Source organism: Solanum tuberosum, unplaced genomic scaffold (assembly GCF_000226075.1).
Source record: "Solanum tuberosum cultivar DM 1-3 516 R44 unplaced genomic scaffold, SolTub_3.0 scf00068, whole genome shotgun sequence".
Lineage (NCBI taxonomy): Eukaryota > Viridiplantae > Streptophyta > Magnoliopsida > Solanales > Solanaceae > Solanum > Solanum tuberosum.
In genome coordinates, this window is record NW_006238994.1 from 1741054 (window position 1) to 1760621 (window position 19568).

Genomic DNA, 19568 nt, shown 5'->3' on the forward strand with positions numbered 1-19568 from the left:
ATATATATATATATATATATATATATATATATATATATATATATATATATATATATATATATATATATATATATATATATATATATATATATATATATATATATATATATATATATATATATATATATATATATATATATATATATATATATATATATATATATATATATATATATATATATATATATATATATATATATATATATATATATATATATATATATATATATATATATATATATATATATATATATATATATATATATATATATATATATATATATATATATATATATATATATATATATATATATATATATATATATATATATATATATATATATATATATATATATATATATATATATATATATATATATATATATATATATATATATATATATATATATATATATATATATATATATATATATATATATATATATATATATATATATATATATATATATATATATATATATATATATATATATATATATATATATATATATATATATATATATATATATATATATATATATATATATATATATATATATATATATATATATATATATATATATATATATATATATATATATATATATATATATATATATATATATATATATATATATATATATATATATATATATATATATATATATATATATATATATATATATATATATATATATATATATATATATATATATATATATATATATATATATATATATATATATATATATATATATATATATATATATATATATATATATATATATATATATATATATATATATATATATATATATATATATATATATATATATATATATATATATATATATATATATATATATATATATATATATATATATATATATATATATATATATATTAATAGTCATAGCAAACATAAAATTTGTTATGGAGCGCAATTATGCAAACTATAGTTATAACATATAAATATGATTTTTATGTTTGTTATATGTGAAAGTTGCTCTTAATTAATTGTTGTTAAAGATTATTTTTGATGTAGTGTAAAACAATTAGGAGAAACGAATAAATAGGTAATTATTACTTTGTTGTGACTTGTGAGGATTCGATTCTTCATTTTGTTAAGAAAAAAATTTACTCAACTCTAATTTTTATTATTTAAACAAAAAGAGGTAACGATCAAGAAGCATTCCTTTTAGGTTTCACTCCAAATGTAATATTTATATAGAAACTTAAATTAAATTTGATTCTATATTCATGTGTTGTATAAAAAATCATTGAAAAAATATTCTTACATGATTTTTTTATATATATTTAAGATTCAAATTTGATATTTTCATTTAAATATGCAAAATTTTATACTTCTCATCATAATTATCGTTAATAACTGATTACTAGCAAGTGTTGAATCTTTATTTAATGCCAAAAAATTCAAAATTATCCAATATTTTTGTAGTGATCATCTCTATCTATTTTGGCACCCTTTTTATTCTTTTCAAAAAGTGCACGTTGACATTTGGTACATATTATATCATGTTATAAAATTAAAAGAGCAAATCACATGCTCCCTTAGATCCCACTATATTCATAGAACACTTTATTGTTTAATTTGGAAGTTAAACTTTAATCTGAATTATTTAGATAACAATTGTTTTCCACTATATATTATCCATTAGCCGTCCTCCAATAAAATTTTATTTCTCCACCAAAGTTATTATCATAAAACTATAAGGATAAAATAAGAGATAATTAGATAACTACAAGTCACAATAAAAATGTATGTGTGGACTTTATTTATGTCAAAAAGTTTCAAAAATCCAATATATATAATGGTTTTTATATTTACCCATCTATCTAATATACTTTGCTACACTTTATTCAATAGTGCATTTTCCCTCAAACGCACTCACTTTCATAGCATGTATTTAGGTTTTAAAATAATGTCCAACAATTATTTCTTCAATTTTTTATTTTTATTTTTAAATGTTCAAACAATAATCCTTTAATTTTTAGTACTATTATGTTCTTAATTCGTTTTATATCTAGTGTTCCTTGAGTTGATTCTCTATTGAAAACAATATTTCTAAATTAATTTCTAAGATAGTGATAAAATCTGCATACACTTTATTCTTTGAGTTATGATAATATCTTAATTCAAATTCAAGTTCAAACGAAATTATTCATGAATGTGAACATCTAGTCATTGTTCAGTCAATCAAGTAATAATTATATATAATAGAGGAAAAAAGAAACTCAACTTTGCATGTCAACTAGAAATATGATACATGGGTGAGTCCCTAGCCAACAATTATTAAATTATATAAGCAAAAATAAAATTGACACACTAGAGGAACAAGCTATCTATATACTAAATCCTAAAGTGACAGAAACAATATTTTATTAGTTACTTGTACACCTTTAGTCTTGGGGTGTGTTTCGTACGAAAGAAAATTTTTTGATGGAAAATGCTTTTTTTTCAAAAAAAAATAAAAATAGGTTCCAAACTTTTTTTTATTCGATACTAAGTAAAAAAAAAATAGAGTCATTTTCTTTATTTAAAAACAAATTATATTCGTAAAAAAAATATTGCACCAACTAAAAACGAAAAAATTGAAAAGTATTCTCTTAAGTAAAAAAAATTCTCCATATTGAATATGCTCCTCGTCTTAGAACATGTTTGAATGAGCTTATAACGCATGACTTATGAGATAAGCCATAAATTAGAATTTTATTACTTATTATTATTATTTTAACTTCAAAAACACTTTTGCTCTTAATTAAATACTATAAAAATTATTTTAACTTAAAACCACCTCGAATAAGGTGATTCAAACAGACGCTTAACCATAAAACTTCATGGTAAGCTTCTCTAGAACCTTTAGATTTTAGGCAAATGATGAATCCTTTAGTGAGGTGATGTTGAAATAGAAAATGAGATTACTTTTCTACACAAAAAGTCATCACTCACCAAAACCCCTAGGTTCACCTTTAGTTTCCCAAAAAAAAAAAAAAGGTAAGGTCAAGCTCGTAATTAAGCCACATCACGAGGGTAAATTAGTGAAGACAGTAATATCGTAATCATGATTAATCAGAGAAACCATTGTTAATTAATTAAAGGACTTTTGGAGTCTACCTTTCAACGTGTCAGGCCCATAATGTGCTGAGCTTGCTTTGTGGGGGCCACTGTTTGATGCTTCGACGCGTGGTTCTTTCAGGAAAAAACAACAGTTATTGGTGTTGGTGAGAGGGATTTAACACAGTTATTGGTGTTGGTGAGGGGGATTTAACACTGCCAACAGACGTGATGCAGTGGATGAGTTGTTCCTTTTTAATTAAAATGCTTGGGTTCGACTTTTTGGTGGAAAGTTACCTTCCTCGAATGGAGCCCTATTCAGTCAAATTTAAAATAGTTGAACTTCAATTTGAAAATTGGATACCCAAAAAAAAAAGTATTTAACGGCGTATTCTCCGTTTGTTGACGGCGCTTTGTCGTGGTCCTAGGTAACAACGGGAGTCACGTGAGTGTCACGTGACAGCAGGTGGCTTTCAGTGTTTTGAGTTTTGACTCAAAGGACACGTGGTGGAACAGTGGAATTTTGAAGAACCGGACACCTCATCGTCTAATTATTTATTGCGTCATTTCCTAATAAGGTTCTAAATAAAATTATTATAAAATTGTTGTTACGCAAAGTTGAAATACTTTTTTTTCTTATAAGAAATAATTTAATAATTTGATGATATTTAGGTGAAGTTTGAGAGCTTTTGGGTTAAAACATGACCGAAGGAGTTATTTTTTGGTCTCCATTCCTTTTCTTTTTTTTGTTCTTTCCAATTTTTAAAATTTGATTTTTTTATATTTCCTTCGATAAATTTGTTATCCATTAAATTGATATTCGAATTAATAGTTATTTTGTCTCTATTTGGTTTTTATGTGTTATAGTATATGATATAGATATATAACATATGGCAATTTAACTGTAAAAAGAAATTGATATGCAGTACATTTACGTAAGATACCCACAGTAATTTGTGTGCACCAGTTATGTTTATGATGAAAATTGGAATGCAAAGAGTAGGACATATAAAGAGCCAATTTGAATTTATGTTTGGCAAGTCTGTTAATTCTTTTTCTCTCTTTATAAATAAATCTTGGAGAATTATTGAACAAGATGTAAAAGTCCATCAAACAGAGGAAAATAAGACTTGTTAATTGTTATTCAAATTTTCCTATTTTAAATCCCATTTATTATTAGACCAATCTAGAAATGCTAAAAACAAGTCTTAGATTTCATGAATAAATTAATTATAACCAGGAAAAAAAGATCTTTCTTCTTTTGGAAATAAATGACTTTCTGCTAACTAACCTTAGTTAGTGACTTCCGAAAAATTAACTAGTATAGGTTTGTCAATGATTTAAATACCTCAAAAAGAAACTTCAACGCAAGTAATCAAAAGTTTGGTACAAATACAATCCAAAGAAACTTGGTTATCCTCAGCCTACATACTTACTATACACTATTATAATAACCAAAGTGGATGAGGTACCTTTTTCCTATTTTTTGTTGAACAGAGTATAAATTTCACATTTCTTAGTATCTTCAAGATCAAGCGAAACTAGTTTAAATGCAAGAAAAACGAAAGTACAAAACCTGGATGGGAAAGAGGTCCAAAATGTTGAAAGCCTATTTATAGATTCGGAATTTCTTTGTACAATGGTGTGTCAGAAAGCTGATTTTCTATGCTTCCTCAGAAAAGCAGTCGATGTGAAAACACTGACTAGAATCCACACTTTGGTCCTCTTTTGACAAGAATTTTCCAGCAGAAAAATTTCGGTAAGGGCGATAAACAGGAGGCAGTAGCACAGCAGACTCTTTGTCCATTGATAGTAGACGGCTACACTTGCTGCAAGCTTTCGAGAGCAAAGTCTGGTAGCTGCAAACCCACAACAGCAAAGAAAGCAAGGCTGTCTCGGTACCCACACCTGTAAAATGCTGTAAAGCCATAGCAGCATGCTCTGTCATGTGCCTAAATACATGATGAACTGAAAATCCCCTCGCATGTATGTAGCTACCACCCTCGTCTGGCGAGAAGAATGCTACAGCATCGGGATCCAAGGAACCAGCAGGGGAAACTGATACTATGGCTCTAAAAACAGAAGGAATCAACAATTCAATTATAGCAACCTTGTCTGAAACATCATCATCAGATGATCCTTGTCTTAATGTTCTCGTGCTTTGGAAAGTATTCTCTTTCGATAATTCAATAGAATTTTCACTGGTCAAAGAGGGCAATGAGGTAGCTCGCATCAACCAATCCAAACGCTGGTAAGAGAAAGTTATTACATTTGGGACCTCCTTTTTCAGATGTGTCAAAACTTCAGACGCTGTTTTCAGTTCACAAGTTTCTTCTTGATAACTTGATGGAGGACCACGAAGTTTCTTTGTCACACCCTCCCCACCACAATTGGTATCAAGGTGGGGGAAAAATCGTCTTTTCTGACCATTAAAGGCCTTGAGAGCTAACCTGGTCCTATCAACTGCAGATGCACCAGCCTGACCAGCAAGTTGTCTCTTCCATGCATATGCAACAACAGCACCATCCGGACAAACCAAAGGCATGTGGAGGCCCCATGAATTACTTCGTGATCGGAGGGAATCATTGAGAACACCAGAATCTTCTAACTGTCTTCCAACAGAGCGAAGGTCTTGAAGGTGTTGTCTCATGGAAGCTTCTTCTTTGTGGATAAGATGCAAAGGTTTCGAAGAGTGTTGCCGCTGAGCTGACACAAATAGGGCTTCCAACAGCCGATCTGCGCCAATTCTAATATCAGCTATGAGTCGACTAGCTTGCCCCAGCCGCTCCAGTGCCATTGCCACCTGCTTTGGCGGCGCATCTCCACTCACCTCATTGGACTCTGTAGCTGCAGCTCCTTGTACCGCCGCCGTGTGTGTTGGTAGTGTTGATTGCTGCATTTATGCAAGTCTGAACCTCAGGAGGTTTTATTGTTGGTGATTATGCTCCGTGGATGAGGTGTTCTGCTTTCGTTTTTGGAAAAAAAGGAGAACTGAGTGAGAGTCGACCTTAACCGGTAACCATAAAAAACAGTTCAAAAACTACAATTCATCATATCATAATTCCAAAATCTCAATGGTCACCTCAACAAACTCATTTTGACATCACCTAGCTTCAGACATGCAAGTAATGTCTGATATCGTGCTTCAGAACTAAAATTCCTACCAAGAACCCCATAAAACAAGGAACAAGTACATAAAGTAGCTAAGGAAAACAAAAATGAGCCAGAGCCTCAAGCTAAGAGGATGTGCGAATGATTGTAGCCTCCTTTTTCACTTTGAAGAAGGAGACTGTTCATCACTCAACTTTATAGGACAACTGGATACAGCAAACAATCACTCCATATTTTCTGTAATCTTTTTTGTCCAATTGTACGGCACAGACAATATACCCCCAGAATGGGGAGACAAAGGATTTTTACAGCTATTGCATATAGATAATTATAGCAACATGTAAATAGGTTGTCCGAGTAATTGTAGCCTCCTTTTCCACTCTAAAGAAGGAGACTGTTCATCACTCATATGCTGTAGGACAAAAGGATACAACAAACAATCACTTGGTATATTTTGCATTCCTTTTTGTCCAATTGTACTGTATGAACAAAAGACCCACAAATTGGAAAAGAGAAGAGTCTCTACAGCTATTCCATATTTCACAAAATTATACAGCGACAGGCTAAGAGGATGTACGTGTGATTGTAGCCTCCTTTTCCACTTTGAAGAAGGAAAATATTCATCACACAAACATTGTAGGAGAATGGGATATAACAAACAATCACTCAATATTTTCTGTTATCATTTTTTTCCAGACTATAGGGGTTTTGATGTGATCTATCCATCTTGACATGCAATCACAGCAAAGTCTGTGAAGTGCATATATTGTTTAAGTGACAGGTAATGGATTTCCCTCTTCTGTCAAAAAAGGTAGGGATGGGGGATGGAAATAATGACTTCGAAGTTCCAATGCTTTCATAATCAGGAAAGTCTTTTATGTTAAGACAAAAAATATCTAGCTTCTACTTCAGTAGATTGATAAATATATTTTGCCATTTTATAGAACTTATACAGCCAACTTCTTCCATGAAGGGAAGAGAACGTGCCATATACAATTATCCTTTTCACTCCATCCTTTTTTTATCAAGCCTTTTCACCCCATCCTACTGCTCTTTGTGGAAGATTATCTTCAAAAGTTGGAAAACTGCAGCGCAAAAATAAAAGCCGAGGTGTCTTCGATTATGTAGATTGGAAAGATTACAACTTTTTTAAGACAGTTCTCCTATGTTTAATGATAAACCAGGAAACTATTCAGTTGACCAAATAAAACATGGTAATTATTTGAAAATAGTTAAAGTCCCAAAATGGAAGCCAAAAGCTCAAAACCAACAACCCAGTGCACAACTGGAAAACTATAGTATTCATGTCAAAATAGTTGTGAAACAACTAAAACAGAAAGTGGATTGTGGACAACCAAAGAGGAAAATGCATTAGAAGAGATAGAAACCTAAGTTTCTGGGAGGACGAAACAACTAAAAAGAAAAGTAGAAGAGAGAAGTATTCACAGAAGACTAGAAAGCATCACAATAGAAAACATACTCAAAGTATCATTTCCAACATAACAAAGAAATGCACAAGCCTTTCTAATGGACAGACTTTCAGGACAATTACTCTACAAAAAAATACCTCTAATTCCTGCTATAGAAACAACTCTTCCCATCTGATACAACTGTGGTTCTATCTTTTAGTCTATCAAAACTTCATACCTTCCAACAATACAGCTCCCAATCAGCAAATCCGTCATTCTCTTTCCAACCAGTGAATGCTAATTGTTAGCTATATAGAAGGAAAGGGATGAGATAATGTGTAATGGTTTCTCGGGTTTGAGGCAAAAAGCATAAATGATCAGAGCTTAGAGCTTCCGGACAAAAAGTAAGGGACTATGAATCATTAGAATATGTAGGATAACATGGAGAAACAAACTAATCGTTTATTGGTTGAAAGTCTTCTTGGTGTCTGACACTTAAACAAACTAAAAAGACATCAAGCTTTCGTCAACCGGATGAAGGAACTCTTGGGGTAGACAGCAAAAGAAAAGGCAGCCAGTTTTAAATATCATAGATTAGTAGGTTCCGAAAAGATAACTGAATAAGGATGTAGGGTTATCGTAGCTAGGGGTGGGCATAAATACCGGAAAACTGAAAAACCGAACCGAACCGAACTATTTCGGTTCTTCGGTGTTTCGGTTCGGTGTCGGTTCTTTATTTTCGGAACTTCGGTTCTTCGGTTCGGAGTTCGGTGTAAGGGTCCCAGAACTACGGTGCACTGAAGAACCGAAGTTTTATTAAATAAATTTAAAAATATTTAAATTATATTACTTAATAATACTTATATATTTTGACTCAAAATATTTACCTGGCCCATTTCAATTTTTAACTTTACCTGGCCCATTTCAATTTTTAAATTTTAGAGCCTAAACTTAAATAGCAAAAATCTAAATGACAAAACAGTAAAATGTAAACCCTAAAGACCTAAAGTCTAAACTAAACAAAACTCAATTCAATTCAACTAATTAACGAATCCTTTGGCATCTTTGCATTTTTCCCTTCCAGTCGCTTCTAAAAATACAAGGTTTCTCTGGCTCTTCTTCATTGTGCACGAGAGGTGGACCAAATTCCGCGTATGCTTCGTTTTACACATACATACTATGTCCATTTTTTTTATATAAATAAATAACATATCATATGCTTTGACAGAGATATTATATTTTCAATCCCCACGAAAGTCTAGAAACAGAAACAAAATTTGAATTCTTCTAGTTATAGAATCATCTATGCTACGTCTTCTTAATTATAAATTAAACACATGAAACTCTTAACACTTTATCATATTCCCTCTTTATTTTTATTCACACCAAAAAATAGAATCGCCACAACATATAGGATACCAAGGAGAAACAAACTAATAGGTTGCTGTTTGCATGTCTTCTTTCTGTCCAGCGTTTAAAGAAAATAAAAGGCAATCAAACTTCCCTGAACCACATGAAGGGTGTATCTCTTAAAGAGGCAAAAGAGAGGCAAGAAGTTCACTATATCATAGATTAGTACCTTCCACACAGATATCTGAATAGAGATGTAGGGTTATCGTAGCCTACATTCTCATGAGAAGGAGAAAGTAGGGGACTTAGAATCGCCACAACATATAGGATACCAAGGAGAAACAAACTAATAGGTTGCTGTTTGCATGTCTTCTTTCTGTCCAGCGTTTAAAGAAAATAAAAGGCAATCAAACTTCCCTGAACCACATGAAGGGTGTATCTCTTAAAGAGGCAAAAGAGAGGCAAGAAGTTCACTATATCATAGATTAGTACCTTCCACACAGATATCTGAATTATGCCCACCCCTAATCGTAGCCTACATTCTCATGAGAAGGAGAAAGTAGGGGACTTAGAATCGCCACAACATATAGGATACCAAGGAGAAACAAACTAATAGGTTGCTGTTTGCATGTCTTCTTTCTGTCCAGCGTTTAAAGAAAATAAAAGGCAATCAAACTTCCCTGAACCACATGAAGGGTGTATCTCTTAAAGAGGCAAAAGAGAGGCAAGAAGTTCACTATATCATAGATTAGTACCTTCCACACAGATATCTGAATAGAGATGTAGGGTTATCGTAGCCTACATTCTCATGAGAATAAGAAAGTAGGGGACTTTGAATCGCCACAACTTGTAGGATACCAAGGAGAAACAAACTAATAGGTTGTTGTCTGCATGTCTTCTTAGTGTCCAATGTTCAAAGAAAATAGAAGGCAATCAAACTTCTCTAAGCCACATGAAGGACATAACTCTTGGGGTAACGAGCAAAATATAGGCAACAAGTTTAGTTTATCATAGATTAGTAGCTTCTATAAAGATAACTGAATATAGATGTAGGGTTATCGTAGCCTATATTCTCATGAAAGGAGAAAGTAGGGGACTTTGAATACCACAACTTGTAGGATACCAAGGAGAAACAAACTAATAGGTTGTTGTTTGCATGTCTTCTTGGTGTCCAATATTCAAAGAAATTAAAAATCCATCAAACTTTCTGATCCACACAAAGGACATAACTTAATCTCAGAAATAGAAACCAAAAATGGCTACACAATTGTATAGAGGCGGTTGCTCCAATGCACTTTGAGATCAGACCAATTGATGTCTATCACTAGAGTGCAGCCTGAAGAGGTTGATTCCCATGCAATGCATTATTTTTTGGGGGTAAACTGAGCTGTTCAAAGTAGGAGGAGGCCACCAGTTAACAGCTTATCTAACAATTAGCCGTTCAAGTTAAAAAATGTGTATGGCCACATAACCTTCTTAATCAATCTAAGCAACAAGAAGGGGACAATGAATCACCTCGGATACTTGTTATGTCAGCAGGAGGAAACAAATGAGCTATTAAATGCTTAAGCAATTCGTCACTAATGCTCAAGAACTTGCAAAGCTTTTAGCATTTATGTGAGCCATGATCAAATAACTAAAAAAATAAAGTCTAATGGAGCAAATTTTGACTTGATAGTTCTAATGTGATTCTAAGATAACACTTCCTAAACCATAATTCATCATATATCATTGTGTATCACTGCCACCATTGAAAAGTGAAAGTTACGCCAAAGATCTATTAACTGCGGGATGCATATCAACTTCTGCAAAGAAACGATCTAACAAAATATGCATATCAGGGCTCAGGCAGTGGAGCTAACAATACAAGTCACTCCGCTAGATGAATAGCAATCACTATATTTTTATGGAACTCATAAATCGTCGCACTAAAATTCAGAAAACTAAAACTTACCAGTTGAAACTTGGAAGAGAAGACTAAGATACTGAGATATTACAAAGCCGTCAATAGAAATCGTGAAAGTCAGGCAATGTCGCTGGTCGCAGACTCGCAGTGAGGCACAGTTTCTGGTAAATTAGAGCATAATACCATCGAAGAGTTTCTAAAATCTTTGAATGGTACAAGAAATCGTGCTAATCACGCCTTAGTGTATGAATTCGCGAGAGAGAAGAGATGCCGCACCGAACTAGGGTTCTTCGTCTTTTAGGCCTGCTGCGTCTAGGTCTGAATGGAGAAGAGGGGCGCGTGGGGGTCTGGAGAAATAGTGTGGGGCGGGTCAGTCATGGCTTTGGGCCGGATTTGGTTTTGAATTTTGGGCCGAAGTAAATTGACCATATTTGGACAGGACATGAGTGAGAGACTCAGGCCCTTGGGGTCTTTTTTACCAAAAATCGAGTATTATTTAAATGAAATTTTTTTATTTCAATTAATTTATTAATTAAATTAAAATTAGACCAGGTCCCTTAGAAATTTGAAGGTACATTACAAATTAGAGGAAAGGCTCAAAATAGTCTCTCATCTTTGGGTTAAGGCTCAAAGTCATCTTTGAGTTTTCACATGGAGTACTAATAGTCCCTCATGTTTACAATATTGGTGCACTTTTGGTCCTCCTCCAAAATTTTGCCTATTTTTTAACTATTGATTTTATCCATAAGTTATGTATGATATGTTCAATCGTCATTTTATATATTTAGTAGAAATAATAACTCCATATGAGAGAATGTGAGAAGAAAAACATCTTGTTTTGTTTAGTAGAAATTATATTGCAGGTAAAATCGAGAGGTTCATCACGATAATTTCATGTGCAATAGTACAATTTTTTTCTTTTCTTCCAACGTCATATGTTAAGATGTTCTTAGTTTAGCTGCAGTAATATTTCTACTGAACAGAACAATGTGTTCTTCTTATCACCTTCTCTCACATATAGTTATTATTTCTACTAAATATATATAAAAAAAAAAAAAAAAAAACAATTGGACATTCCTTACATAAAATTGTGGACAAAATTAATGTTAAAAAATAGGCAAAATTTTTTAGGAGGACCAAAAGTGCACCAATATTGCAAACACAAGGGACTATTAGTGCTCCATGTAAAAACTCAAGGATGACTTTGAGTCTTAATCCAAAGATGTGGGACTATTTTGAGTCTTTCCTCTTACAAATTATATATAAAAATCAAAATTACGTAAAATAACAATAACTGTCAAAATAGATACAATATTTATTTAAATAACAAATAATATTATACCGTTGATCCAAATATTATGTTTGATGCATCTAATCTAGTTTTCCACAAATGTATCATATATATATATATATATATCTTTAAAGCTATGTTTTTAAGTTCTTAATATTTTTTTGGGTCAAATTCCCACATTTGTATCTATATCTAGATCTATATCTCATAATCTTAAAAATTAAATTATGAAGAATCTAACATGCGGATACGCATCCATGTCACACACCTCTTGTTTATCTTTAAAAAATTATTCAGTTAACCGAATAAAATATGATAATTATTGAAACATAGTTGAAGTTTCAAAATAGAAGCTAAAATCCAAAACTAACAACTCAATGCACATGTGAAAAGTATAGTATCTATGTCAAAATAATTGTGAAACAACTAAAACAAGAAAGTAAAATTGTGGACAATCAAAGAGGAAAATGCAGTAGAAAAAAGATGGAAACATAAGTTTCTGGGAGGAATTTCGATGTTTCATCAACAATCTATTAACAATTTAATAATGCTAATAAAAAATGTAAACTTCATACAATCTTTTAGTGCTTCATTAAATGAGATATACTGTGAATATTATTTTCGAAAATATGAAAAAAGCATTTAGATTCATTAGCACTAAATATTAATTTTGTGATTAAAAGAATTATTCCATAGTAATCGAAAACAAGTGTGTAGAGATTCATAAAAAAAAGAAGGAATCATTTGTTTCAATCTAGAATTTTTCAGCTTTAACCATCATTTTTTTCGAAATCAATTATTTATTCTGAATTTTTGTGATAACAGGTTCTACAGACATATATAAAATTTAATAATGTGAATCCTTCACATATTAAGTTTTGAATGCACAAAATATTATTCTTAAATATAGTATTTATTGTAGCTTTACTGTCATGATCCAGACCGTCGTGATTGGCACCCACACTAACCCTCCGGTGGGAGAACCACTACTACAACTCAAACCAAGCAACTAAACCCAAAATCTAAAGCATTTAAGTTACGAAAGCAAGTTAATTAGCTAAAGACTAAAGTTTCCATAAACTTCCAAAAGATCTAACAACTAAACAATGCGGAAAAATACACCTGAAACCTGAAAGTCAATGTACCAAAACATCTAACAAGATCCATAAGTCTAACAAGAAGGGTTACAACCCCAACTAATGAACTAATAACTAACTAGAAAAGTCTAAGTCCGAAATGTGGACATAGACGAAAGGAGAACTCATGGGAGCCTGGAAGAACTGGCTCACCCTTGAATTCGAACAATCACTAATCTTCTAAGCGAGGTCTGTCAATAGCCGCCTGAAGATGCCATGTACTCAGCAAAGAAAAAGCAAGTGCAGTATCAGTACACAACCACAGTGTACTGGTAGGATCACGCGGCTATCTTACTAAGTGTAACATATATATAAATCATTACAACAATATAATCACATGCATATATCGAACATATACAATATCATCATCATTTACAAACAACGAACAATTTCATATTTTTCAAGATACACAATTATATCAAATCATTGGTCCTTTCATGGAACCCAAACCCAAACTGTTAGCATACCGGAATGTGGCAACCGATCCCATAATTATGCCAGAACGTGGCAACCGATCCAAATTAGTGTGTCAGAACACAACACTCAATCCATTCAACAAGCCATAATCACAATCACAAAATACATTCTCATAATCATACAATCAAATCATGATTCATGGCATTCATCATTCATATATCCTCATTTACAATTAGTGTGATCAATAATGCAACATTCGCATACAAACAACATGTATCATAATGAAGCAAGAACAAACATACATCACACAATCATAGAATCAAACCATCACCTACCTCGAAACAAGCTTGAAACCCTTATAAAACTTGATCCTTCCCTTTCCTGATTCATTCCGCTTGTTCTTAGTCTACAAACAATCAATATAATACGGGAATCAATAAACAATCATTAATTACCCGTATTACTAACAATTCTAACAACCCTAGATCATACCCATGATCCCACTACCCAAATTAGGGTTTTTTCCACCATAATTCTCATATCAAAACTTCCCCCCGTCGATATTTACCCATTAGATTACGTTCTACGGATCAAAAAACGGATTCGGGGATTTAAAACCTTACCTTTAGCCTTAAAGATGGTGGAAAACTGTCAAGAATCGCTTGGGTTCGTCTCCTTACTCTCAAAGTCGAAAAGTGCATAATAAAGACGTTTTGGGGTTTATTTCCAACTTAAGTCGCGTCGAGCCCATGACAATAGTCCTCACCCCGCTACAGCAGCCCCGCCCTAGCGACAGAAATCCCCGCCAAAGCGGCTTGTACGAAACAGTGAGCTATTTTAATAATTTCAAGACCCCATTTCACAACACTCCTTCAACCAACGAACTCATAAATTACCCATTCACGCCAAGATCGGTTTCGGGAGTTCTACTCACCCGAATTCAATTTCGTAAAAGTCGTACGGATTCCTTAACGCCTTATCTATCTACTCATATGATTAAATTCATAATTAGATCACCAAATTGCTACCAGATTTCCCTAGACTTTAATGACTCCGATTTCGTCCAAATCTGGACAAGATTGGAAAATTCCAAGTTACTACGAAAAAGTTTTCCGACCTAAAATTTTTCCCCGTTGGCTTTTCTATAACGACGAAACCCGATCGTTACATTTACATAGTTAAATTCTTTATTAACACATATATACTGACATCTCTAATATACAATCGCATATCATAATTATAAAATTATAAAATACAATAGTAATTACGCTATAAAGGTTTAAAAATTTAAGAAAAGATAGATAAAAATATTTATGAATTGAAGTTGGAGGCCCGAAAAAGAAACAACAATAACTACGAAATTAAAGAATCTATAGAAAATCTCAAGAAAACACTAGAACAGAAGAAGGTGAAGATCTACACAAAAAATAAAAAACGATGATCTATGATGACAAATATGTATAATTTATTTCATATCGTAATTTTAAAGAAAATATATTATCTTATTTTTTAAATTTTGTGTTCAATTTGTTGAATTACAACTAATCTACACTATGAGAGCTCTTTGGTAACTTTGGCTACAGATAAAATATTATATTTAAACTCTGGTACATTTAGAACATCATGTAATTCTCCTGTGTCTGTGAAATTACAATTACCCGTATGATAAGTCACACCTCCATTAGGTAAATGTACTTTCCTATTTTAGTCAGGCCTAACAGTTTGCACATCATGTAGCACGTCTAAGGTAGAAACCACATGATTGGTTGCACCATTGTCAATTATCCAGGGCAAGTCTATAAGTTTAGTGACATTAGTGTGAGTCATACCTGCCATATTAGCTATCACATTAGCAGTTGAAACATCTCCATTTAGCATGTGTTGAATGTGATCATGTTGATTATCAGTTAAAGGAGGTGCTCTGGGTATATCTCTTGGTAGATCTCTCACACCTGAATGCATTGGAGAGGAATTGTCAGCCTTAACATTATGATCATTATATGTAGTGTTACTTGTCCCCTTCTTTTTGAATTTTCAATCTGGTGGATAACCATGAAGTCGAAAACAATTATCCTCTACATGTCCTTGGTTTTTGCAATAATCACATTTCAACTCCCAATTCTTCTTGCCTTTATAATATTGATTCGAGTTAGATTGTGAAGTAGTTCCCTTACTATATCGAGGAGGCCCTCCCCTCCCTGCCATGAGAGCAGCTAGATCTATACCTTCACCACTCATTGATGAGGATGTAATTGATCTTTGACTCTCCCTCTCAACAAGCATAGCATAAGTTTTGTTAATAGTGGGTGTGGGTTCAACCATCTGACTACGCGATTGATCATAGGTTTCATTCAAACCCATAAAAAATTGCATCAAGTTTTGTCTCTCCATATACATAGACAGATCCTTAGAATTTGGACAATTACAGGGTGGAGGTGTAATGCTAGCAAATTCATCTCATAGATTTCGCAGCTTAGAGAAATAAGTAGGTACACTATCAGTACCTTGTACAATATAGGGGTACAGTTCTAAAAAGCCTATTTAAATCCCTTCGCTAAAGGTTTCACTCTATAATCTGATGAGTCATCACGAAAAGCGAATTCGAGAAAGGTGAAAATAGGACTTCTATTCCGATTGTTCAACTATTCCGTGTTGAAAAAAATGATATCGTAATGGGACTAATTGCTTGTCCGGGTTGAAGGGAGTCGAACCAATCTATCGTTCAAGGTAACAGGGTATTAAGAAAATCGGCATGGGGTTCCGTACCTTATACTGTTAAAAGCGACTCTAAATTACATATAATAAGAACACGTCTTTACTTCACGTCTTTTCGGTTAGATAATGGACGACGATAAGCCACCGCCCAGTAGTGCTCTCTGAGCTTGATTGCTCCGAGCGGTAGGTCACAATCCCTGCATGAGGTTCCGTACCTTATACTATTAAAAGCGATGGCTATGGCTTTATGCAATTGATAGATTTTTTATGCATTCACTTTGTCAAAGCGCTCTCGAAGATCCTCCCAAACAGTTCGTGCACTCATTGCATAAACAATGCCTGTATGCAAATCTTGAGTTACATAGCTCATAATCCAGCCTTGAACAATCACATTACATCGATCCCATTGGTGCCCTAATTCAGTCCCAAAATCCTCTTTTTTCTAGCTGCCATCAACAATACCAAGCTTGTTCTTCCCAAGCAATTGAATTCGCATGGCCCTGCTCCAAATAGAGTAATTATCGGATCTTGTTAGCTGCATCAGAATAATAGAGGTACCAGTGGTGTCGAAGGAATATAAAAATAGCGGATGACTGCGATCAAACTTGAGGTTCGCCATTGATGCCAATCAGCGAAGCAATGAATCACATAAATCAGCTTCAGTAGAACTCGGAATCATGATTGTTTGGCTATGATACCATGTTGAATTACAACTAATCTACACTACGAGAGCTCTTTGGTAACTTTGGCTACAGATAAAAGATTATATTTAAACTCTGGTACATATAGAACATCATGTAATTAGATATTATTACGTAAATCAAATGAGATAGGAACAAATAATTATACAAGATAGTAACAACGAACCACATAACTTCTTTTTTTTTGCTCATCCAACTCTGTCCGTTTAAAAAAATATATTTTTATTGCATCATATTCTCTGATTTTAAATTTATTTTTCAAACTCATGATTTATCCTAAAATGTAAGTTAAATACTGCATATAAGTGGTGAATCAATAATTGTCATATGAGTTATCATCTAACAATTGAAGTTATCATTTACCCATGCAATATTTTATGATTTATAATAGATATATGATTCGAAGTATGTTGTCTTTATTCGATTTATTCAAACGAACAAGAGATTGTTATATAAATAATTTTCATTTTTATTATGTATATCAAATAAGAAAGTTGAGAATCAATAACAATGTATATCAAATACGAAAGTTGAAAATCAATAACAATGTTAAAATCACCCTCTTAAATAAGTTATCTGAAATGTCAATGCAAATATGTTGACAAGTTATTCACATTTTTTATCATGCATATATATGAGTTTTCTTACTTTCAAGGACAAATGATTTTAAATGATGACATATAATATTTTATAAAGTTAATATATATTATTTTTTATGCTTACTTTGATTAATTTAAATATCCAATCGTAATAAATTTATGTAGTTCTTTTTAGAAATATGCACTAAGCATTTGAAATTAAATTAAAAGTGGTTAGACTAGATTGAATTTTTTAAGATAGCAATGCTCAATTTTACATTGTGCGATAGCTACAATAACTAATTGCATTTAAAGATTTGAAAATCATGCCAAATTTTAGAAGAAGATTGTGAATCTAATAGGGGGATGTTGCATTCACAAACAGTAAAATATGTGAGGTATAAAATTTGAGACTTCAACCTAAATGATTGTAATTGTAATTGTAATACTCTATGGTGTAATTTTATTCTAATAAAAATGCGAAATAAAAAAAATAAAATATCTCACACAATGATAACGTGATTATAATTAACTATGCCACAATATATCAATACACAAAACAATATTCTTTCAACATAAGAAGTAAGTACAATCGGATCCAAAATGTGTTTCTCATATAATAATCATTGTAAATCTATTTGAGAAAAACGTGCTAAAAAAATACAAGTACAATATAAACATTTATAATTTTTATCAAATTTAACTTAAATGATAAAGCTATGTAACTATAATTCATAAAATTACAATATATCAAAATAAATATATTTCTTTTGTATATCACATTTTGATCTATTGCGAATATTATAAAGTGATAATTTAAATTAACATGTTTAATTTTGTATATGATCTAACGTCATATACAACATAAAAAAAGGAATTGAACATTCACAAAATTTCCACGAGCCAAACAATGAATTGATAGTAAATTTTGTTACTCTTATAAAAAAAATAAAATTGTACAGACCACAATAATATATAGAGATAATTTTTCAAAGTTATAGATAAATGTCCATAAAATTTGTGTAACAACAATTTTGAATTTTTCCGTACATTCTGTTGGAATGATTGCTAAGTTTTACTTCATAGCATATTATATTATGTTTTATTATATCGTATTATTATTTAAATAAATTTAATATTTTGATAGATTGTATTTTTTTTTATATTATATAATCTCACGTATCAATAATTTAAAAAGGTAATAGAAATATAGGATATAAGGTAAGACTACGTAAAAAAAAATAGAATAAAGGATAAAATGAGATTATTAGATACTAATAAATAGATATTAAAAAATGGAGAGCTTAATGACGTAATTAGATCAACTGTTAAATAAAATCACATTCTTTATCGTTACAAAAAAAAAAGTAGAATAGAGGATAAAATAAGATTATAGAATGCTAATAAATAGAGATAAAAAAAAGGAGAGGTTAATGACGTAATCACACCAAGTTGATCGTTAAATAATTTTATTTTTTTATCATTACCAAATATAGATTTTGATGTAACAACAACATAATGACATCAAATCGACAGTTAGATAAAATAAGATTTTTCGTCGTACCAAACATAAGATATGATAAAATTTACTAATTAAAAATTAAAATAAATATTATATTTAAACTAATAATACAATAGAATAAGTAACAATAATCCAAACACATTTGTAAGCGTCTTTTACTTCATCACCAAATCAATCATTAGACAAACTGAGATTTTTTTATTTCAAAGTAACAACGTAATTACATCAAATCAAATAAATTATGAGATAAAATAAGATTTTTTCATCGTTACTAAGTAACAACCATCCAAACACATTGTAAGCAGCCTGTACTTCATCATCTTCTTCTTCACCCATTTCACTTTCAATCAACCGAC

At 31.4% G+C, this 19568-nt stretch overlaps 1 protein-coding gene across 2 annotated transcripts; it reads right to left on the reverse strand.

The window, feature by feature from the left end:
* Positions 1–4425: 4425 nt before the first annotated feature.
* Positions 4426–11208, reverse strand: LOC102590084 (mediator of RNA polymerase II transcription subunit 27). Of its 2 annotated transcripts, none has more exons than XM_006345384.1 (2): positions 10901–11208; positions 4426–6038 (listed from the first exon to the last, which is right to left on the reverse strand). In XM_006345384.1, exon 2 carries the CDS (start codon positions 5973–5975, stop codon positions 4740–4742), a length of 1236 nt encoding a protein of 411 aa, XP_006345446.1. In that variant the 5' UTR covers positions 5976–6038; positions 10901–11208; the 3' UTR covers positions 4426–4739. The 2 variants fall into 2 exon arrangements, with proteins under 2 accessions (XP_006345446.1, XP_015163359.1); XM_015307873.1 differs by lacking the exon at positions 10901–11208 and adding an exon at positions 7755–8449.
* Between the last annotated feature and the right edge of the window lie 8360 nt (positions 11209–19568).